Source organism: Narcine bancroftii, chromosome 12 (genome assembly GCF_036971445.1).
Source record: "Narcine bancroftii isolate sNarBan1 chromosome 12, sNarBan1.hap1, whole genome shotgun sequence".
NCBI classification, from domain to species: domain Eukaryota; kingdom Metazoa; phylum Chordata; class Chondrichthyes; order Torpediniformes; family Narcinidae; genus Narcine; species Narcine bancroftii.
In genome coordinates this window covers 56,600,126-56,622,227 of record NC_091480.1, presented here as the reverse complement: position 1 = coordinate 56,622,227, position 22,102 = coordinate 56,600,126, and the positions used below count along the sequence as shown (strand labels likewise).

Below are 22,102 nucleotides of genomic sequence, written 5' to 3'. Positions count from 1 at the left end.
GGTCGACAGCATCGAGTCCACGCTGCTGAAGATCCAGCTGCGCTGGATGGGTCACGTCTCCAGAATGGAGGACCATCGCCTTCCCAAGATCGTGTTATATGGCGAGCTCTCCACTGGCCACCGTGACAGAGGTGCACCAAAGAAAAGGTACAAGGACTGCCTAAAGAAATATCTTGGTGCCTGCCACATTGACCACCGCCAGTGGGCTGATAACGCCTCAAACCGTGCATCTTGGCGCCTCACAGTTTGGCGGGCAGCAACCTCCTTTGAAGAAGACCGCAGAGCCCACCTCACTGACAAAAGGCAAAGGAGGAAAAACCCAACACCCAACCCCAACCAACCAATTTTCCCCTGCAGCCGCTGCAACCGTGTCTGCCTGTCCCGCATCGGACTTGTCAGCCACAAACGAGCCTGCAGCTGACGTGGACTTTTTACCCCCCTCCATAAATCTTCGTCCGCGAAGCCAAGCCAAAGATAAAGGACACTATTTGACCTGCTAAGTTTCTCCGGCATTGTGTTTTTATTTCAACCACGGTGTCTGCAGACTGTCATGTTTTACTTCTGATACTCCTGTATCTTGTTCCCGGTGGGATCAGCTTGATGATGATGTGTGCGGGGTTGAAGGGGTCCTCAATGATTTTGCACGCCCTCTTCAGACAACAATCCCAGTAGATCACATAGATTGTGTGGGGGGAGGGGTCGCTCTCCTTCCAAAGGAATGTACCATACTTCCCAACCCGCCCAGCCTTTTTTCAAAAAGCAAATTGTTTAACTCCAATCATTTTTCCCTTTCGTAAACCGATGCATTCTCAGTTTTTCCATTTCAGAAGAAAGAATTTGGACAGGTACATGGCCAGGGCGCATGCAGGTCAGTGGGACTAGGCAGAATAATGGTTCGGCACAGAATAGAAGGGTCGAATGGCCTCTATGATAGGAAAGGAAAGGTGAGAATCGACTGATTATAATGTAACTTCATAACGTTATTATGAAGAAACCATGCGGAAAGCAGAAAAACCCCGAACGGCCACCGGAAGCCGTCAATCACCAGCAGCTCAACCAATCGGCAATTGAGGCGGGACTTCAACCCCGCTCCCCCTCCACCCTCGTCAGTTGACCCGGAAGCGGACGCGCGGTCTCTTTCACATCTGTGCGAACGGCGGGCTGCTTCTGTTTCACGCCATCTTTGATTAGAGGCAGTAAGTATTCGACGGGGAGAATCCGCTTCCATCCCTTGGTCATTGCGTCGGCGGCGGCTGGCACGTCGGCGTGGCGGGGGTGGGGGGGCTTGATGGTGCCGATGGTGGGGGAAGTGTGGCGGCACGGGGGTTTAAACCCCTCGGGACGCGGGGCTCGTGGTGTGCCGGCGGCAGCGGCTCCTCAGGCGGCTGGAGAGCCGCGCGGGAATCGCGGGACGTCGCCCCGATTTGCTGCTTGAGTGGGGGTGGGGGTCGGGTTTAATCCATTATGAAGTTTTGAACTTGGGGAGGTGAAAGTTGTCCTGACTATCTCTCCACCCCCTTCTGTAGGAATCCTGGTTTCTCACTCTGCTCAATGATTTCGTTCTTGCTCCTGTGTCTTCGGTAAAACAGGAAGGTCTGCAGACACCTGTGGTTGAAATAAAAGCACAGTGCTGGAGAAACTCAGCAGGTCACAGAGTGGATTTCATGTGGAAAAGAAAAAGGTGCATCACCCACGTTTCAGGCCTGAGTCCTGCATCAAGGGGGTGGACAAGATGCAGGCAGGTGCGGGAACAAAGTTCGGGCGGCTGCCTACATTTTACTCACACCTTGATGCAGGACTCAGGCCTGAAACGTGGGTGATGCACCTTTTACTTTTCCACATGAAATCCACTCTGTGACCTGCTGAGTTTCTCCAGCACTGTGCTTTTACACCATGTCTTTGCCTGTCTTTTCAGACTATTTAGTGGAATAATCATGTCTGCTTTTATGTTGCGCACCTTTCTAACTTCTAGGCTACTTTCTTTCTTACACAGGTACGTATTACCTTTTGGATTTTTCTTTGCCTCAAATGTGCCTCATCTTTGCATTTCATAAAATCTAATGGTTTTGTATACGATAGTGTGTTTTCCAGAAAGTCTCCACATGTTTTATAATCCTAATAATTTATTTTGAAATATAATGGAGTAACTAAATCTTAAAGGGGTGAAACAAAAGTCTGTAGACACTGATTGAAGTAAAGACAATGCTGGAGAAAGTCAAACAGCATACTTGGTAAAGATACATAAGCAATGCTTCAGGCTTGAGCCTTTCATCAAGATATGAGCAAAATGTAAGAATAAAACATGAAAGTCTGCAGACACCATAATTGAAGTAAAAATACAATGCTGGATAAACTCAGCAGGTCAAACAGTGGAATTTATGTAGCAAAGATAAAGATGCTTAACTAACGTTTCAGGCTTGAGCCGTTCAAGGTTAGTTCATGAAGGGCTCAAGCCTGAAACGTTGCTTCTGTACCTTTGTTATTTTAAGTATAATACATTGTTTGACCTGCTGAGTTTCTCCAGCATTGTACTTTTACTTAAGAAAATCTTAGTTTGTCATTACATGGTTAAGGCATTACATTTATTCAGTGAGTTTCATGCACTTTATTTAAATGTTGCACTCATGAGCTTGCTGGATGTGGCTCATTAAACTGTATTCACGTGATTAATTATTGAATTTTATTTATCAAATCGAACAGCTGCCAAGGTGAATTCCTGCAGCCATAAGTAAAATAATGTGGGTAATTGCTGTTGCTCTTGCTGAATACTTAACATTTACAAAATGTTCATTTGTACATTAATTCTTCTGTTTCTGCTCAGAGCAAAGGCAAAGTGTGTTTGGGGGGGAAGATTGGCATTAAAATATAAAATGTTGGTCAATATTTGGCCAAGCCGGGGCTAAAGAAAACTGCAGATGTTGGAAATCCAAAATAAAGGCCTATTAGGGACCCTCAAACTGAACAGCATTTATGAGAAGAGAGTTACTATTGCAAGTTAAAACACTGCAGGAGAAACTCAGCAGGTCAAACTTTGTATAGCAAAGATACTTGAGCCTAAAACATTGGTTATGTGTCTTTATCCTTGCTATGTAAAGTGCACTGTTTGACCTGCTGAGTTTCTCCAGCATCATGTTTTAGTTCAATCAGTGTCTGCAGACTTTTGTGTTTTACTGACCATTTCAAGTTGGGCTCTTCAAAATGTTTTGTTACAATGTCAACAACCAGAAATGTTTACTGTTTCTCTTTTCACAGATGCTGTATGCCCTGAGTGTTCTGAGCTGATAACTTTGTATATATAGGTGGTGTCTTTTTTTCCCAGAATTTGTTTTGAACTGCATCTTTCTGCTTCTGGTTTAATTGAACTAGGTTAAAGATCTCTATTCACATCTGATTTTCTTTTAGCCCTTCTGTTTGTGGATGAGAGCAATTTTGGCCTTGGTCTATGATTTAGCCATCAGTCTAAATTTGGCAAGCCTTAGCTGAATTTCACAATAGACCTTTCAGGATATTGATTATCTAAAATGGCACGAGTCCTGTTTATTTTCAGCACTTTGAATAATATGACCAACTCAATGCAATTAATTTCTGAGTCTTCATCAGCTGAGGTAAGTTTGTTGGAAAGGCTACATCTTTGGCCCAGCAAGGCATTCCTGTTAGTCCTGCTATGTGGGAATCCTGATTAATGGCAAATGAGTTGCTTCTAACCAATGGATATTCTTCTGTCTAGAAATGCCTGGTGAAGCCACAGAAACCGTTCCTGCCACAGAGCAAGAAATGCAGCAGCCACAAGCTGAAACAGGTTTGTATTGGTCTTTTTGCACAGCGGGGATCCTTATTTCTGGGTATGATGCCAGTTAGTTTTTTGGTCAGCAGTTTGATCAAGGCTTGATCATCTTTGAGTCATGATCGTTAGAGGATTTGGTGACCTTTCTGAAGCATTTTCAACATCTGGTTCATTCTTGAGCATAATTTTGCCTCCTCTTCCCTTGCACAACTTTGTGAAAGATTAGTATTATACCTTTAAAAAACTATTTCATGTGGCACATTATATGTGGAATAAGAGTTAATAGTATGAAAATTCATGGTTCCAAGATATCTGATCCTTTTATCTTTAAATGACTTTGTACTGGCGAGTATTCCTGAATGATCAATGAACCAAAGACTTTGAGTTTTTGTCCACTATTTTAATTTTTGTGAGGCTGCTGCAAAACAATGAATTTTGTGACTTGATTACGATGATAAATTCTGATTGCCCTAATTCCTGAGGGAAGGGATGTAAAGTTCTTTGTACTGCAGCAATATTGTTCGATTTTGGAATCGACTGCCTCTAAAGGTGGTAGGGCGAGTGAAAGGTGACTTGCTCACCTCTCCTGGTAGTTCAAAAAGTAATTAATGGTGCTTATTGTATCAGCTTCTTTTTACTTGGAAATTTTCAGCTGATTCTAAAGGAACAAATTTTTCTAAATTTTTCATTACTAGGGGAATCCCCTGCCAAAATTTGTTCTTATTATTGGTGAATATGTGCACTCATTTAAGATGCAAGGCATCTTGAGATTTGCAACAAGAATATCTGCATTCCCTCCTGTAAATGTCCATGCATTGCGCATTTGTTGCTGCAGAGTGCCTTTATTACAAATAGTTGTGCAGCTACAGCACAAGTCGAAGCAGTTGCATTCTATTCCAGTCTCAAACACTGGTGCATGAAATCCTCTGGAAACAAGAAGGTGAACAGTGTGTGTGATCTTTATGCTGTTTTGGAATTTTGGGCTCGAGTGCCAGACATTTTCTAATACTGAGCAAATGTAATGGGTTAAGGCTGCCTCTTATACTTTTCCCTGTTTTTTTTGCAAGAGATCAATTCTGCTGCAGTTTTAGTAAACTAATCAGAGTTTCAATAAGGTGAAAGATTCAACATGGATCACTTGAATTTCATCATGAAGAAAATATTTGCTTTAAGATGCACTTTGTAAAATTGAAATGCCTTGGGTTCAGATTTTGTGCTCCATGTTGCAAATTGGTGCAATTGCAAAGAGTTGGCCTTCAGGAGTTCAGTTTTTAAAAAAAAGTGCAATAGCTGACTGGTGGGCCTTTCATTTTGTGCAGCACACAACCTCTCAAATGAGGATGATACAGAGCAAGAGCACAGGTGTAAAGTTTCCCCTGCTTTTGTCTCTTATTTTCCACAATTGGTCTAGCACTGAATTCCAGATTGTTTACTGAACCTTTGTGTGAAAGGTGCTTGTAACCTTGTACCTGGTGCACACCACAAATGCATGCAATGCTAAGGTGTTGGGATTCCAACTCCTTCTTTGGTGGGTTAAATGGGATTTGTGCCCCTGGGCAGTTTTGACTGGCGCTGCTTGATGTGCAAATCTTTGACAACTGAAGGTCCCACTGTGCTTGTAGGAAACTTGTAAGTTAATGTGGAGAAGGTGTCCTGAAGATCAACGACATTTCCCCACCCTCTATTTTGAATGAAATTGCTCCAGCTGCAAATCGACCTGTTGCCAAGCTTCCCAGGTGGAGGCCGGCACAGGAAAGTGAGGTTGCTTTACAAACCATCTATTCTGAAAATGTATGTATCTTGGTCAATGTGGTTTATGGTGTGAAAAATAAAAAATTTTAAAAAAACAAACCATCTATTGTGTTGTCCCCGAGCTCTAACTATGCTAATAATTTGCTGTTCTCTGTGCACGTATAGCAAATAATTTGCGCAAAATGAGCCACAATGTTGGAATGTATACTTTAGTGTGCCAATGTTTCAAAACACTATTCCTGAAAGGCAGCACCTGACTTGCGTGTGCAGCAAAATAATTTGCGCAAAAATAAGCATGAGCTTGGTAGTTCAAATCTTCTGTTCAGTAGGGTTCTGCAATATATGTTTACGAGATACTATTTTGAGACTGTTGCTCCTTCAGCGAATAAAGGCAATTGATTTGGATCAGCCTGTGGCACAGGTTTTGAGGGTGAGCAGCACTTTCATTGATGACACTGATTTTTGATTCCTGAAACACAAAATTGAGGTTGCAACACATGTAAACTGGCTCGTGGAAAGCAATCAGTGCAGTGGGTTATATTCTGATGCTTTAAGCATTTTCTCATCGTGTAAAAACCCAGATTTTCTCAAGGTTTGTGGATCTCCATTGTTCATGATGCTTTGAAGAAAATGGAACTGTTGGAAGGAATGAGTAGCCTGAAGAGATTTTGCATTTTCTGGTTTTGCAACTTTCTCCCACTGCATCATAAAGTTTTATTTGTGAATGATGTGAACTCTATTACAGTGCATTCTGTTTTGTAAATGTGCTTGTGGGAAACATGTAAGTTAACGTGGAGAAGGCGTCCTGAAGATCAACCGACATTCTGGGATTGATGTAATTGCCTGGTGAGTTTGGGTACATCGCCCTTTTGATCAGAAAGATTTCTGGTTGCCAAGCAATCTGTCATGACCTGCAGCATTGATTGAATGTGTGATGGGGTTTGACTGCAGCTGTAACGGTGTCAAATGTCGTGAGTGTGGTATGTTTTAGGATAAAGTTCTTACATTTTTTTCATTTGAGGAACACTTGCATTAACTTAAATTTCACTTCCTGACATTGGGAGAGATCATAAATGCTGAAGTTGTACATTGCAGAAGGGGTTTGTTATATGGACGATGAAAGTGTGGATGAAATGCCTTTTATTAAGGTTACTAGCTTAGTGCTAGAAGCCAGTTTTCAAATCTCCAGGGATTTCTAATCTTCAGATTGTATCATTAAGGATGGATAAAACGAAGGGTTCTGCCTGTTGGAGAAAGGGGTAACTGGCTTCTGCTTTAGCTGGACATGTTTGAAATATCAATCAGCTAAACATTGTCTTGCCACTGCTTCTATCAAAATAAGTTCTTGCATTGAATCTAAATGATGGTACCTGTTGCCTTGAGGATAAAACCTACTCCCATTCTTTAATGCCATGATGTAAACAAATGTGGAACCTGGGGTGGGAGTAGCAAATGGGTGCATTCTGCTCAAATATATATATATATATATATATATATATATAAAACTTGTCTTGCTAATCACTGTTGCAAAAAACTTTGCTATGTCAGTCGTGTTTTCAGTAATCTTGACTTTAAAATTTCAGGTTTATCCATTTGAATCTCCATTCTTTGGCAGGTTGTCTTTTTGAATTGCAATGAACAATGAGCTTTGACTTAAATGATTAACTGCTTTAAATTTTCTGATTTGTATGCATTAATTCTAAAATGTACTGTGAGTTTTTTAAAATGTGTATTTTTTGATCCAAGGTACAGTTTAAAAATATGCGAATGCATTTTGTAAAATTTGAGCATGCAGCATGAATGTAGCCAATTGTGCAATATGAAAAATAGGATTTTTATCTTCTCAAACCACCACCTTAAAAGTTGCGTATTTGCAGTTGCAAGTAAATTTCTGCACATTGTGAAACATGAAAGTCTGCAGATACTGTAATTTAATTAAAAAAAACAAAATGCTGGAGAAACTCTGCCGGTCTTTCATTGTCCATAAGAGACAAAGATATATTGCTGACATTCCAGGCAGCCCTTCAAGGAATAGGCAGAATGAGCAAAAAAGGAAATTTGGCTGGGGGAGGGATTGTAACTGGAAAAGGACTGGAGAAAGCGCCCATCTAGATTAGTAAGTACGTACGTGATGGGAAGGGTTGATCAGGCTGAGATTTCTTGCTATTTTTTTTCTGGCAATTTGGGTGATAATAGATTGACAAAGGGTCTAATATGAAGATTACGTGGGGGGGGGGGGGGGCGCGAGGCGAAGAAGAAAGAAACACTAACTTCCACATTGTGAATGTGGACCTCTATTATAAGGAATTTACTGTGGAGTATTGTGCATGTGCAGGAACTAGATAAAGGGATAATGAATGTCTAAAATAATCACATTGCAGTGCTGATTGAAAGGGGTGAGGGGGAGAAGAACTTAATTATGTGGGTCTTCAAAATTGCTTCAATTTAATTTGCTCCTTGGTTTTTAGAGTTGTTTGTCTCTAAAAAACACACATTCTGGAGGGACTCAGCAGGCCTTGCAGCATCTGTAGGAGGTAAAGATTAAAAAGACACAATGTTTCAGGCCTGAGCCCTTCAAGGTATGAATTAAAAGAAAGGGCAGAGGGAGTAGTACAGACCAACAGGTAAACAGTGTTATTTGAATATGGAGGAGGCCAGGAGAAGAAAGGTGAGAATTTCCTCTTGCCTGGCCTTTCTATATCCAATTAACACTCATAAACCTGGGTGAATATTGCCCCTGTGTGTTAACTTGTGAGGTGGTGGTTAATTCTGAATTGCTAGCCATGTGTATACATAAAGGTTTCAGGCTTTAATCTAGAGTGGATTTGCACTTTTGCCTGTAACTCGCATTGTTGCTCAACTTTCTAGCTGGGTCTGGTGCTCCTGCCTCAGAAGCTCCAGCTGTACCTGATGTAGTCCAAGCAACTGTATGTCCCGTTTCTCCTGAGAAGTCTGTTCAAATCGCAGGTAGAACGATAATGGACGATCTCTTAAACTAACTGATTTCAGCCATGCAGTTCTGCTAACAATTTTTGTTCTTGTGTATTAGAATGATCTCTTTTTAATAATTTATTCTCAGTGGGTGGTGATTTAGAATTAGTCTAAACTTTACTAAACCTAGTCTTTCTGCTTCCATGGGTGACTAAATTAGTCAGTTGATTCACACAATGGAAGAACTGTTAAGCAGGTTTGTTGCCCTATGGCTAGCATACGATTGAGCTAATAATTTAGGTGTGGTTTTTGGAGCTTTATTGGAGCAATGTGTTTATTTTATGACAGTTGAGACTGGGTTTATTCTAGATTTCATGTCATCATGCCAAAAGGAAAAAAAAACAAGGGTAAAAATGAAACCCCCCCCCCCCCCCCCAATTAATCAAACCCCTTCTAAACAAGGCAAACTTGCATATCTAATATACATGGGAAATGAAAGATGACATTTGGAGACCAGACAACACTGTTCAGGAGCATCCAAACACCCTCATTCTTTAAATGCTGGTAATGCTCCATGAATGGCCCCCACGTCTTGTTAAAAACTCACATTTAGGTCTTACACATTATGTTTGCTTTGCTTTCTAAACATAGGAAGGACACAACCTGTAACCATTGACTATGAGTAGGTGGAGTGCTGTCTTTCCATTTCGTCAGAATTGCCCCTCGAGCTCTCAATGAGGTAAAAGCTCAAATTCACTTCTGAGATGGAGTCAAGACTATTTCCTCCTCTTGAGAAGCACCAAACGGAGCAATTAAAGGGCACGGTTCTAATTTGACCTGAAAAATAATTGAAACATTTTGGAAAAATTACTTTCAAACTTTATCAACCTGCACTTGATATCACCTTCTGTTTTGGTCATTCAAGTGCTTATCCAGGTATGTTTTGGGAGTACCTGACTCCTCCTAACTTCTGCAGTTCAGATTGCAGTGAAACATGCTCAATCTTTGAATTGTGCAGCAAGATTGATCTTTTCAATGGTCCCTGGGGCCCTAATGTTCATGGTGTATGTCCTAACCTTATTAGGCTTCAAAGTTTCTTCATTTTACCCTTATCAGGTTTAAATTCCATCTGCGATTGTTTCACTCATCTTGCTGACTGATTGTTTTCATTCTGTAATTTGAGGCTATAATCTTGTCAATTTTGTGACATCTGCAAATTCGCTAATTGGGCCTCCTAATTTGGTGTAGCATGCATCCAAGTATCAATCATAGTTATACAAGGTATGGATTGTGTAAGATCTTGGCTGATCTGTCCCAGGCTTCAACTCTGTACCAGTTCCCCATTCGTCTGAATTCCCAGGTTTTTCGGGAAATAATTGTCTATTTCTTGAAGAAAAAAAAGCAACGATTCATCACCCTCCGAGAAGAAGTTCATATCCACTTCAAAAATTTAGTACCGAGTTTTTTTTTCTCTATTGGGGAATGTGAGACAAATTTCTATCTAGTGGTTTGAGGTGAAGAATTGATAAAAATGATGAGTGCAGTTTATCACTGACATGAAAGTGTATAAGGAGGTGTCCATTGGATGAGTGAAAGATGTGGAAATTAAATACTCGTAGATCAGTGGGGCTGAATAGTTTATTCTGTGCTTGAGGGTTTAACATATTGAGTTAAATGATATTTGTTTATTTGAAGTCCTTGTCAGTACTGATGCTCTTTATGCTCATGTTGATGGTGTTTTGGTTATCTTCAACAGCTGCTATTGAAACCTGTTCTGAGCATGAATCAATTTCCTCAGCCAGTGAGTACATGCAGGCTGAATGTGAATCCAGTGGTGCCAGTAAGATGGAGCTTTCAGCTGCTACTGACTTGCATGGCCCTGATCTTCAGCTTCCATCCCCTCAAACAATCAACATTCAACCTTCATCCCTTCTGTCTGCTACTCTTGTCCAATCTCCTTCAGAGTTCTCTCCATCTTCTATTCTGATTGTAACGACTGAGGTGCTGCCTTCCCCTACTGCTGACCCTACCACCAGTCAACTATCTTCACCTCTTGACTCGACTGATGTTGACGGGCTGCCTTTATCAAAAGCGGTTGCTACTTCTGTCGACCAGTTGCCTGCTGATTCAGTTGCTACTGCCACTGTCGATCACAGTTTGAGCGGTTACCAAGTCAGCAGACAATCAGACTTGCCATCTTCCACCACTGTTTCTTTGAACACTGAAGTTGATTCTGACGTGAGCCTGTCCCCATCTGATGCTGTTGCTAGTGCTATCCCTGTACCTACCCCTGCAGCTCCCACTGGTACAACATTGGCTGAAGTGGTTGAAAGCCCCATTATTGACCATTTGCACTTACCAACTGCAAACACAATTCTGACAAACAGTGAAGCTTTGACTGAATTGGCAGGAGGTACTTTGTGTGAATCTGAGGGAAATAAACGAGTTGCCACTGAATCTTCAGTTTCCTGTGATGCTGTGCCCCCAGTGGTTGCAGTTGTAGATCAGATGCGTTCATTTGCTGACCATCTTGTCTCTTCCATTGTTGGCTTGTCTAAGGCTGATACTATTGGGAGCCAAGCAGAGTTGTCTTCATCTGACAGTGATAATACTCCTACCATGGTGTTCCCTGCCAATCTTGCTGCTGAGAACTTGCCATTAGTTGACCCTGTTGTTTCAGTTGTGCCTTTGTCCACGAAGTTCACTGTTGCCACCATTCATCCACCTTTGTCTAATGATGTGGCACTTTCTGACCATGCTGATGGAGTGCTTTCATCTTGTGACTCTGTTAGTACCCACTCTGGACTTTATCCATGTGCCAACTCTTCCATAATTGCTTCCAATGCCATTCACCTGCCTTTATTGGCCAGCACACAAGTTGCATCTATCTTGGGTGTGAAGCCTTTACTTGATGTCATTGCTGAGCCTACGTCCCTTGTTCCATTGCTCAATGATGATTATGTCACTCCAGCTGTGATATCTTTACCTGATGGTGCAGCTGTTGGTAGACAATTTCTGCCCACTTGTGATCAAACACTAGTATCACACGTGAGTGCAGGTGAGGCTGCCCCTGAGGCACCCCTGCCCCCCGATGGCGAGGCGGCCCCTGAAGCGCCCCTGCCCCCCGAGGGCGAGGCGGCCCCTGAAGCGCCCCTGCCCCCCGAGGGCGAGGCGGCCCCTGAAGCGCCCCTGCCCCCCGAGGGCGAGGCGGCCCCTGAAGCGCCCCTGCCCCCCGAGGGCGAGGCGGCCCCTGAAGCGCCCCTGCCCCCCGAGGGCGAGGCGGCCCCTGAAGCGCCCCTGCCCCCCGAGGGCGAGGCGGCCCCTGAAGCGCCCCTGCCCCCCGAGGGCGAGGCGGCCCCTGAAGCGCCCCTGCCCCCCGAGGGCGAGGCGGCCCCTGAAGCGCCCCTGCCCCCCGAGGGCGAGGCGGCCCCTGAAGCGCCCCTGCCCCCCGAGGGCGAGGCGGCCCCTGAAGCGCCCCTGCCCCCCGAGGGCGAGGCGGCCCCTGAAGCGCCCCTGCCCCCCGAGGGCGAGGCGGCCCCTGAAGCGCCCCTGCCCCCCGAGGGCGAGGCGGCCCCTGAAGCGCCCCTGCCCCCCGAGGGCGAGGCGGCCCCTGAAGCGCCCCTGCCCCCCGAGGGCGAGGCGGCCCCTGAAGCGCCCCTGCCCCCCGAGGGCGAGGCGGCCCCTGAAGCGCCCCTGCCCCCCGAGGGCGAGGCGGCCCCTGAAGCCCCCCTGCCCCCCGAGGGCGAGGCGGCCCCTGAAGCCCCCCTGCCCCCCGAGGGCGAGGCGGCCCCTGAAGCCCCCCTGCCCCCCGAGGGCGAGGCGGCCCCTGAAGCCCCCCTGCCCCCCGAGGGCGAGGCGGCCCCTGAAGCCCCCCTGCCCCCCGAGGGCGAGGCGGCCCCTGAAGCCCCCCTGGCCCCCGACGTGCCCTTGCCCCCCGACGGCAAAGCTGATGCCCCTGAAGGTGATGCTATTGTTCATTCTCTTTATCCATTGGTTGTTGATAACCTTCCCTCGTCTACTTGCATTGCATTCAACAGTACGTCCTCTGCTCTGTTGATTGCTGCTAGTGCCATTGAGGGTTCATGCCCTTTGATTGCCCCAGTTGACACCACTGAAATGCTATCATCCTCCAGTCATCTTAACATTGCTGCAGGTGAGCAATCATCTGAGCCTCCAGTTGCTGTTCTGGCAACTGGACTAAATATTGATGTGCCTCTTTGTATGCCTGAGCCCTCTTTGGCCATGCCAGAACATCAAGGCCTCTTTGCTAATGAGGCTACTCCAATGCAATCGTTAACGGTAGCCTCTCCTGTTCAACCACTTCAGTCTTTTGACTTGCCTGCTTCAGAACCTCATTCCCATGTCTCTCTGCTAACTTCATCTGACCAAGTTGCTCCCTGTACTGATTCGCTTCTGTCTCTTGATCCTTCTGAGAATTCACAGCTTCCATCTCCTATGCATGCGACTAAGCTGCCACCCTCTCTACCTGTTGCTGATTGTTCACCTGACAAAGTACCTACATCCACCGAACTTTCTTTGTCTTCAGAATGTAGAGCTCTCTCTGAATTTCCTCCATCTCTCACTATCCCACCTGCCTCTGTTCAACTCACTGCCCCATCCCCTGAATGGTCTTCAGCTATCCAAATTGACGATGACGATGATGATGAGATGCCTCCTTTGATTCCTGCTATCAACGCAATAACCCTCAGTGAAGCTCCTGCCCCACCTGTTGTTGAGAAGGCAATTCCCAAGATTGCTCCGACTGGAAAGGAGTCTGTGGTGAAGCAAAATGATGAGGGTATTAAGTTTGGTTGAGGTGTGCATGTACTGGTGTATTGCTTAGTTGGATTGTGCACCTGTATTAAACTTGGGAAGTAAAGGCTCATTAATGTTCACAACTGGGAAAGGCTAACCTTTAAGTAAAGCATTTGGAGGACTTTCATGGAATATGTACCATTCTCCAGAACTGGGTAGCTTAAAGTTAGCCTTATCCTTAAAACAAAAGGAAAATTGTGCGGTTTGAAATCTGTACGATTCTGAATTTATTAATTGGGAAAAGCTCATTTGTGAGCATAAATCTGATTTGTAATGGGTGGGGGGGGGGGTGGTGGTGTGAGGAAGGAAAGGGAGACGTGTTGTATAATTATCAATTCTTTCCTGAAAGATGGAGATGCACCAGTCTCTTGGTAGTGACCTTTAAAGGTTGATAACCAAGGTCATGTTCTTTGGGACAGGTAGTTACTGTACAAATTTCAACCGTTTCCGAGGGGTGTTTGGAGCTTGTGTGCTAATGGCAATGTAAAGTTCACCTTGAATTTCACAAGTAGCTGTGACTTAACTTGACTGAACTGGTTTTGAAAAGGTTTGTAGCACACTAATTACATTAACACTTGGCCTTGTGCTAAAACTGGCCTGCATACCTCAGCCTGTGAATATTTATCTATTTTAAAAAGAGGCTCAATTATAACAAAGACTTGTTTACATCACCTGAATTCTCCAACAAACCTGTGAGCAATTATTTTGTCTTTTAGATGTTTGGTTATGTTAAACTCCAGAGTATATTGCAATGTTATTTGCCTAGTTTCTGCTCGCAGGATGAGAATAGAAAATTGAAACCACATGTTTAATAATGTAATCTGGTTTCAAGGGTGTTCACACTAACAAATCTTTTTATTGCATGGTTTGAAAGCATTTGAAGTATCCAGGACATTTTCTTGTACATAACAGTTTAAGGTAAAAAGGTTTCTGTATTGGCACTGAGGTGTTTTTTAACCACATTTTTTAGGTTTGTGTTTAAGGCTATATAGAAGTAGATCAATCTCAACAATGCACTTTTAAAAACCATCTATTGAACCGGGTTTATTGCACAGTTTAGTTGCACAGGTTTGTACTTCACTTGAGCATGGGTGTGTGTAAAATAGTTTTAAAAATGGTGTCGTCACTTTCCCTCAGCCGTGGCACATTTTCTTTGCAAGTCACTAAAACATCCCACAAGCCTGAAATGTGCAGAGCCCTAGATTAAATTGTGACATTTTGTAGGGTCTGGGACAGAATCGGACAGCGATGAGTCGGTACCAGAACTGGAAGAACAGGATACAACACAGTCAACAACACAGCAAGCTCAGGTGTGTCTGCAAGTATGTGAATATAAGCATGATGAAACTGTTTCAAAAGGCAAGCTGTCGACAGTGTAGCCCTTTCTCCCTTACCAGCAATTTTAGTTTTGATGTTTTCCATCTGTCTACAATTGCCCGTTCTCTTGTTTTACCAGTAGATACTGTTTGCAAATTTCCACCCCATCCCTCCCCCACTAATCCAAAATTCAGAAAAGATGTGCTTGCAAAAAGGAAGTGCAATAAAGGTTCACAAGACTACATCTTGTTACATCTGACGTAAGGAGAGATTGAGAGGACGAGGCCTCTTCAGTAGCATTCAGAGAGATGACTACATTGGTCTGCCACATCCATACTGATCTTTTTGTCTCTACACTAATTCCATTTGTCTTTGCATCGCATCCTACGCCTTCCTTATCCATTGAAGTATCTGGCTAAATGCTCCTAAAGTTTTTCATTATTACTCCTTATTGCACCACCTCCTTTGGCAGGTGCGTTCTAGATGTTAATCACTTTAAAATTAAGCTTGCCCATCAAATCTCCTCACTTTATACTTAAGCTCTTTTTTAAAATGTGCCTAGCATGGGTAAAAGATTTTGACCATCTACCCCTCTTGTATAATTCTATCACATTACCCCCATCAGCTTTCTTTGCTTTGGATGGGGAAACAAGCCCAATCAATGCATGTTCACCCCATAAATAAAGTCCACCATGCCAGGCAACATCCTTGTGATTCCCTTTGGCAATTTGTTCAGTACATTCCTGTAGTGTGGCATCCATAACAGCACAAGCTTTTCCAAGTGCAGTTTTGATGGTAGTTATGGAGATGATTTTTTTTTAACCCCCATTCTACCCCCCCCACGGTGAAAGTAGACAGCCATTCTCAACAACAGCTTGGTGGCCAAAGCCTTGGAATCATAAATATTGTTTTTCTTTTTGTGACAGTTGGAACGAAGTATAGAAATCAAAACTTGACTGTTTTACAGGGGGGGGGGGGGGTCATAAACTTTGAGGAGTTATCAGGAGGCTATAGTTGAAAAAGAGTCAAGAATGGCTGATGGGGACAGTCTTAAAATTGAGACTGAATTGAATAGATGTCTTACAAGGTGATGGGCAATTCATTAATTCTCCACCCTGTGGCACACTGGATACGTTAAAGATTGGGAGATTTCTGGGTGCTCTGTAGTCTGGCAAATCCCATGGTCTGGCATATTTGAATCTGGCACTGTTCGTACAAACTCCTTATAGACAGTGTTGGAATTGAACCCCGGACCCAATCGCTGGCGCTGTAAAGGTGTTGTGCTAACTAACCAGTATTATTTCCTGTTTCAACTTTTCTACCATTGATATGTTTACATAGGGGGTTCCCTTAGGGGTCAATTTCTGTGGTCCAGCAATGGCCAGGTCTCAACATTGCCGGATTAGAGGTTCAACCTGTACAAGGATGGGGTTGAGCAATGGTGTTTCAGATGAAAGATCAGCCATGGTGTTAATGAAAGATGAAGTTGGCTTGAGGGACCCAATAGGTGGCAGTCGGATGAAACAAGCAAGCCCTTTGTCCCACTGAGTGGGCTGACAATCAAACACCTTCCCCACCTATCCACTCAGATTTGACCACATATTCTATTTGTTTTTGGTGTAGAATTAGGCTTGGTATCTAAATATTTCAAGTATTCTATTGTGTGGCTGAGGTTCACCAAATATTGTGCAATGTTTTGTCTGGGTCCTTTGAAGGCTTTGATTTGTACTCTGTGGAATCTGTGGAATGCTCTGCCACAGAGGGTGGTAGAGGCAGATTCGCTGATTATGTTCAAAAGAGAGTTAGATAAGACTCTAGTGGACAAAGGAGTTAAGGGTTATGGGGATAAGGCTGGAAAGGGGTACTGATAGTAGTGATCAGCCATGATCTGTAAAATGGCGGTGCTGGCTTGACGGGCTGAAGGGCCTACTCCAGCTCTCCTATTGTCTATTGATATGCTTAGTTTTTCAACAGCCTCTACAAGCTTAGCCAAATAAATTACTGGTATTCTTGAGTAGCTCGGCAGGTTAGCTTCGGGACTTGCGTGAGAAGGTTGGGCATCATTGTGACAGATGTATTTCCTGTCAGATAACACCACTTTTATGCATCTGTCTTAAGTTATTAGCTTTAACCAGTCTTCGTAACTTGTGTGTGCATCTTGAGCAGAAAGTGTTACATGAAATTTGAATGCTGACTTGGATCTGGATTGAGTCATTTGAAGTTGCATAATGCAACATTATGTACATTAAATAAAGGTAGTATAATTGTTGTGCCAGTTTCCTTTGTGTGGAATAAATAATGGTAGCTATTTTTGCTGCCTCTGCTTTGGAAGGTGGTATCCAGTACTGAGGGTAAAGTTCCATGGGTGTTGGCTGCTCTCAATGACATTTTGCTTTATCTTGAATCATCTGGGTACCAGCAAATTGCTGCTTAAACATTGAGGAATTTTGAGTGAATTGTGAGCCCAATTACAATACCTGTTTTCAGGCTTAACCTGTCTCGACATCCTTCCCCAGAATCATTGTCCACAAGACTTTATTGTTTTTGATTTGTGTCTGTGGGGGCTTCAACAATGTATCCAAAATATTTTTAAGCACTTCGAATATTGAAGCTAATCCTAAGAAGACTGGCCTGCTATTTTTGATTTGCAAGTTCATCAAAATTCAAATGTTCTCCAACAACTGATTTTAAATGTGATCTGCATAATTGGTTAAATTAAACTTGAATTTTAAAGCCCAGTCTAAATATGAATTTTGGTTTGACAGTTCCTTGGACTCCAATTACAGTAAAATCCTTGATATCCATCAGATGGTAGATGCGGGATAAGTGAATTTTCCAGTTGTTTGAGACTTGTATGAATGGAGAACTAACAGCAAAGCACGCCAATTTTAAATTTCCGTATTTTTTACCCATTTATTTTCTGCTATTATTTTGCCTGATCCTTGAATTCAGGATAACAGGATTTTACTGTCTATACAATAACTTCAGATTATATGGTTTTTAGTGTAGCAAATTGCTTATAGTTGGAACTTTTGAATCCCTAGAGTGAATTTCATGCGGCATATGATGGTGTCTTGATGGAGGGGGGTATGGGAAAGACAATAATTTTGTTGACATTCTAACATTTAGGGAAAGGAATTTCAGGTTTTGCTTTTCATTGGTATTGTGAATGTGGTCATCTCTGCAGATCAACTAGAACCTGCATGACACTTGATCATAAGAGGTGTCCTCTAATTTGGTTAATAGAAACACTTGCAAATATTTGCTTACTGCATAAAGTGGTTTAATCATTTTTTCTTTGCAGCTTGCAGCAGCAGCTGAAATTGACGAAGAACCAGTTAGCAAAGCAAAACAGAGTAGAAGTGAAAAGAAGGCGCGTAAAGTGAGTATTTCTTGGCACTGAAGTTGGCAGTTAACTTGAAAGTTGAGACAGGTGCCCTCATTCTGTACAAGTAATGGGTTAGTGACAAGTTATTTTACATTTTGATTGTTTTGATGTTTGGGAGTTTAGTGCTGAATTAATTTTTTGAATGTTGTAATAGCCAAAATGAGAGAGGGGTTTTCTTTCAAGAAAACCTCTCGAAATTTCAGAATTTGCTGCTTTTGTCCTATTTGACACATCTAGATGGTTAACATTGCACAGTAACCTCTCTGGGGGAGGCTTTTTAAAATTGTATCATGAGAGCTTCCCTGAAGGTTCTTTTATTCTTTGCAGGCAATGTCAAAACTAGGTCTTCGCCAGGTTACTGGGGTAACAAGGGTTACGATAAGAAAATCAAAAAACATTCTGTTTGTCATTACAAAGCCAGATGTCTACAAAAGCCCTGCATCTGATACATATATTGTTTTTGGTGAAGCTAAGGTAAGATCTAGTTGCTATTTACCAACTACATGTATAATTTACCAATAAGATCATTTCAAATAAGAAAGATGTGACAATGTTTCCTCTAGTTGTAGACCTGGCAGACTTTGGCACTTTCCCTTGTGTAACATGTTGAAACCAGCAAATCTACCCTATGCTGCACCAACAATGAATTTTCTGACCTGCTTTTCTAGTCTTAATCTTTTTCTTCCCCCACCCACTCCAAGAGGTACACTAATGTTTCTGTTTGATGGCAGTAAGGTTGTATTCTAATGTGAGCTAAGATGGCCACATACATCAAAATTAGATAGACACAAATGTTGGTTTAGAATGTGCTGCTTGAAGTATGAAATCTTGATCACGGGGAAATTTTATTTGCCGAAAGTAGTTCTGCAGTGGAATATTTCATCTTTATTCTTGTGCCTAGATTGAGGATCTATCTCAGCAAGCTCAGCTTGCTGCTGCGGAAAAATTCAAGGTACAGGGAGAATCTGTTGCCAATATCCAGGAAAACACACAGACTCCAACTGTACAGGAGGAGAGTGAAGAGGAAGAGGTATGGTTTTGAGATTGGTTTCAAAATCACTGCTCAATCTGCATCTGTTAACATTTCACCTTTAGTCTAGTTCTGATGATATGGTTCAAATGAGCAAAGGTCCTGATGTGGCCTAATTAGACATTGGTGGCATTTCTTGGTTCCAAAAGCCCATCAAAAACCCCTTGATGTTCATTTTTTTTAGCTGAATCCAGATTGTCTATTTCCTTCATTCTGGTTTTACCCCACTACCCAGAAGAGTGAAGGGGAAGTCCATAAGATGTAGGAGCACAAGTTGACCATTTGGCCTGTTAAGTCCACTCCTCTATTCCATTAGCTGATACATTTTCCCACATGCCCTCTTCCTGCCTTCTCCCCATAACTTTTGATGCCCTGACTATTCAGATACCTATCAATCTTTGCCTTGACTGTTGAACTGATAAAACAACCCTCCGAGTCTATTTATGAATAAGATTTCTTTTAATATGTATATATGTACTGGTGGAGAATTGGATATGTTTATGGATGGGAAAGGAATAGAGGGTTACGGGTTGAGTGTAGGTCAGTGGGGTTAGGTGGGAGAAAGTGTTCGGCATGGACTAGAAGGGCTAAGTTGGCCTGTTTCTATGGTTATGGTTAAATGCACCCAACAACCTGACCTCCACAGCCACCCACGATGGCAATTTCCAGAAATTTCTCCGCGTCTGTTTTAAATGGGCACCCTTCAATCCTAAAGTTGTGCTGCCTTGTCTTTTACTCTCCTACCACAGGAAACAGTTTTGCCACATTTACTCTGTCCAGTCCCTTCAATGTTTGAAAAGCTTCTATGAGCATCCCCCCTCATTCCTATGAACTCCAAGAGCCATCAAATGTTCCTTCTATGCTTATACTTTGAACCTTCTCTGAACCCTCTCCACTGTTGGCACATCTTTTATTGAATGAAGAGCCTAAAATTGCTCACAATACTTTGAGGCCCTGCTCTTGCATTTTTTTTTGCACTACCAATATGTAGTAATTCTGCATGACCTGCATGAAAAAGAATCTTGGGGTTGTATGTATGTATTCTTGACAATAAATCTGAAATTTATTCCTCTTGAAATGAATGCCAGCAATGCATTTGCTGTCTTCACCACCAACTCAACATGCAAGTTTACTGTGCTTAAGGCCATCTTGCATGAGCACTCCTCGGTCCCTTTGCAACTGACATTGTATTTCATTTGCCATTTCTCTGCTCATTAAGCCCTTCTGCACCCTCCCTGTTTCCTCAACCTACATTCCACTTCCACTTGCCATCACATCATCTGAAAAGTTGGCCACAAAGCCATTCATTTCATAATCCAAATTAGGAATTCAAGCAACCGGCAAAAAAATACGGAAGTTTAAAATTGGCGTCCCATGGTGGTCAGTTTGCCAAGCACGCACTCTTGAACAACAGGAAAATGTATTGCCTGGCATCTACCAATCCCCAGAGGTGTGGATATTGTACATCATAAAAAGAAGTGCCTCCAACACTGACCCTTGCCGGAACACAGCTAACAACTTGCAGCCAACCAGAATATGATCCATGTATTCCAACTCTACTTCATGCCAATCAGCCAATGTTCTTACTCACACTAGTATGTTTCCTGTTATACTATTGGCTCTTGTTAAGTAGCCGTGTGTGTGGATGGTTTACTTCACCCACACCCCTCTGCTTATTTTGGGCAAATGAGACTGCTTGGACCCTGGTGATAATTGATTAGCTTCTGCTAAAACCAAGCAAGAAAGTTAACTTGGAGTTAAACAAGAAAGTCTGCAGATGCTGTGCTAGTAGCTTACACAAAAATGCTAGAGAAACTCAGCACGTCACGCAGTGTTCTTTATGCAGCAAAGATAAAGGTGCATAACTAGCATTTCGGGCCTGAGCCCTTTGTGACTTGGTACAGGTATACCCTGCTTTACGAATACAAGCTTTACGAAAATTCGCTTTTATGAAGAAGCCCGTGTTTGGTGTCTGAAAGAAATTTGGATGGGTTATTGTTTTTCCGAAAATAGCCTTCAATAGTAGTGAATGGGTCTTTGCTTTACGCCATTTTGGCTTAAAGGTTTCATAGGAACGCTCTATTTTCATAAAGCGAGGTATTCCTGTGTTAGTAAATAACTCCCAGATGGGATTTTTGTGATACTGATTTGAGTGAATGAGTAGGAATACATTTGGACATTATGACTTACAGGTGTGAGTTGAACAGCAGTTGACTAATTTTTAACCTGGGTCATTACATTTGAATTGAAATATAAATGTAGAGCTGCCACAAAATCTTTTTTTTTCTTGTTTATTCTTTTGGACCAGCTTATAAACACCAAATTGAAGGGGACGTGGGCTCAACTTGTGCGATTGTTTTTTATTTATTCTCGTGTGCCCCCCCCCCCCCCAGTGTTCTGGAATGCGTTGGGAGTGGTGTTTGATTTTGGACTGAAAGAAAACTAATAGCAGAAAGGTTCACTAACTTTTAAAAATTTCTTTTAGGTTGATGAAACGGGTGTGGAGGTGAAGGACATTGAGCTGGTCGTGTCCCAAGCTAACGTGTCCAGGGCTAAGGCTGTCCGTGCTTTGAAAAATAACAACAATGATATTGTAAATGCTATTATGGTATGTTCCGTCTTCATTCTCTTCACGGTATGTTCTGAGGGGTGAGGGAGGGAAGTTGTAATTACCACTTCATTTCATACTATACTGAGTATCAAGGTATTATTGTTTGTTTATGGTTGACTGTCGAATAGTGTCGGATTCTGATGATTTTTAATTTTTTTTTTGCAGGAGTTGACGATGTAAGCTGCAAGATCGAAGTCCTTTTGGTGCAGCATCAGTACATTTGTACCATTTATATTGATACACCTTAAATAAAAATGTGGCTTGAAATATTTAATCTTGTTTAGACTAATCTATGTACATTTAGATTCCAGCAAAGGTTCATCTTGAAGTTGGTACCACGTACTTGCTTCATTTAATTCTTTGGGCCTGAACTTGCCAGGCGTTCCAGTCTGATGCTTTGGAAGATTTTAAAGCACCATTGCGGCATTTTCTCTATTGCTATTTATCAACTACCTTCCAGTATTGACAATGGAG

The 22,102-nt window shown here is 42.7% G+C and overlaps 1 protein-coding gene across 5 annotated transcripts; it reads left to right on the top strand.

Annotated features, from left to right (window-relative positions):
* The first annotated feature begins 1,088 nt into the window (after window positions 1-1,088).
* naca (nascent polypeptide associated complex subunit alpha) lies at window positions 1,089-21,902 on the top strand. 5 transcript variants are annotated; one of them, XM_069905964.1, is made up of 11 exons: window positions 1,089-1,196; window positions 3,728-3,799; window positions 8,405-8,503; window positions 10,224-10,268; window positions 13,104-13,265; window positions 14,507-14,592; window positions 17,904-17,981; window positions 18,315-18,461; window positions 18,889-19,017; window positions 21,503-21,625; window positions 21,794-21,902. In XM_069905964.1, exons 2-11 carry the CDS (start codon window positions 3,730-3,732, stop codon window positions 21,806-21,808), a joined length of 954 nt encoding a protein of 317 aa, XP_069762065.1. In that variant the 5' UTR covers window positions 1,089-1,196; window positions 3,728-3,729; the 3' UTR covers window positions 21,809-21,902. The 5 variants fall into 5 exon arrangements, with proteins under 5 accessions (XP_069762065.1, XP_069762064.1, XP_069762066.1 ...); XM_069905963.1 differs by having other exon boundaries at window positions 13,014-13,265; XM_069905965.1 differs by lacking the exons at window positions 10,224-10,268; window positions 13,104-13,265.
* Window positions 21,903-22,102: the final 200 nt, after the last annotated feature.

Coding starts and splice junctions, on each gene's coding strand:
- naca (XM_069905962.1), top strand. CDS start 10,277: ATGCAGGCTGAATGTGAATCCAGTGGTGCCAGTAAGATGGAGCTTTCA. Junction 17,982..18,314: donor GTGAAAAGAAGGCGCGTAAA/GTGAGTATTTCT, acceptor TATTCTTTGCAG/GCAATGTCAAAACTAGGTCT. Junction 19,018..21,502: donor AGGAGAGTGAAGAGGAAGAG/GTATGGTTTTGA, acceptor AATTTCTTTTAG/GTTGATGAAACGGGTGTGGA.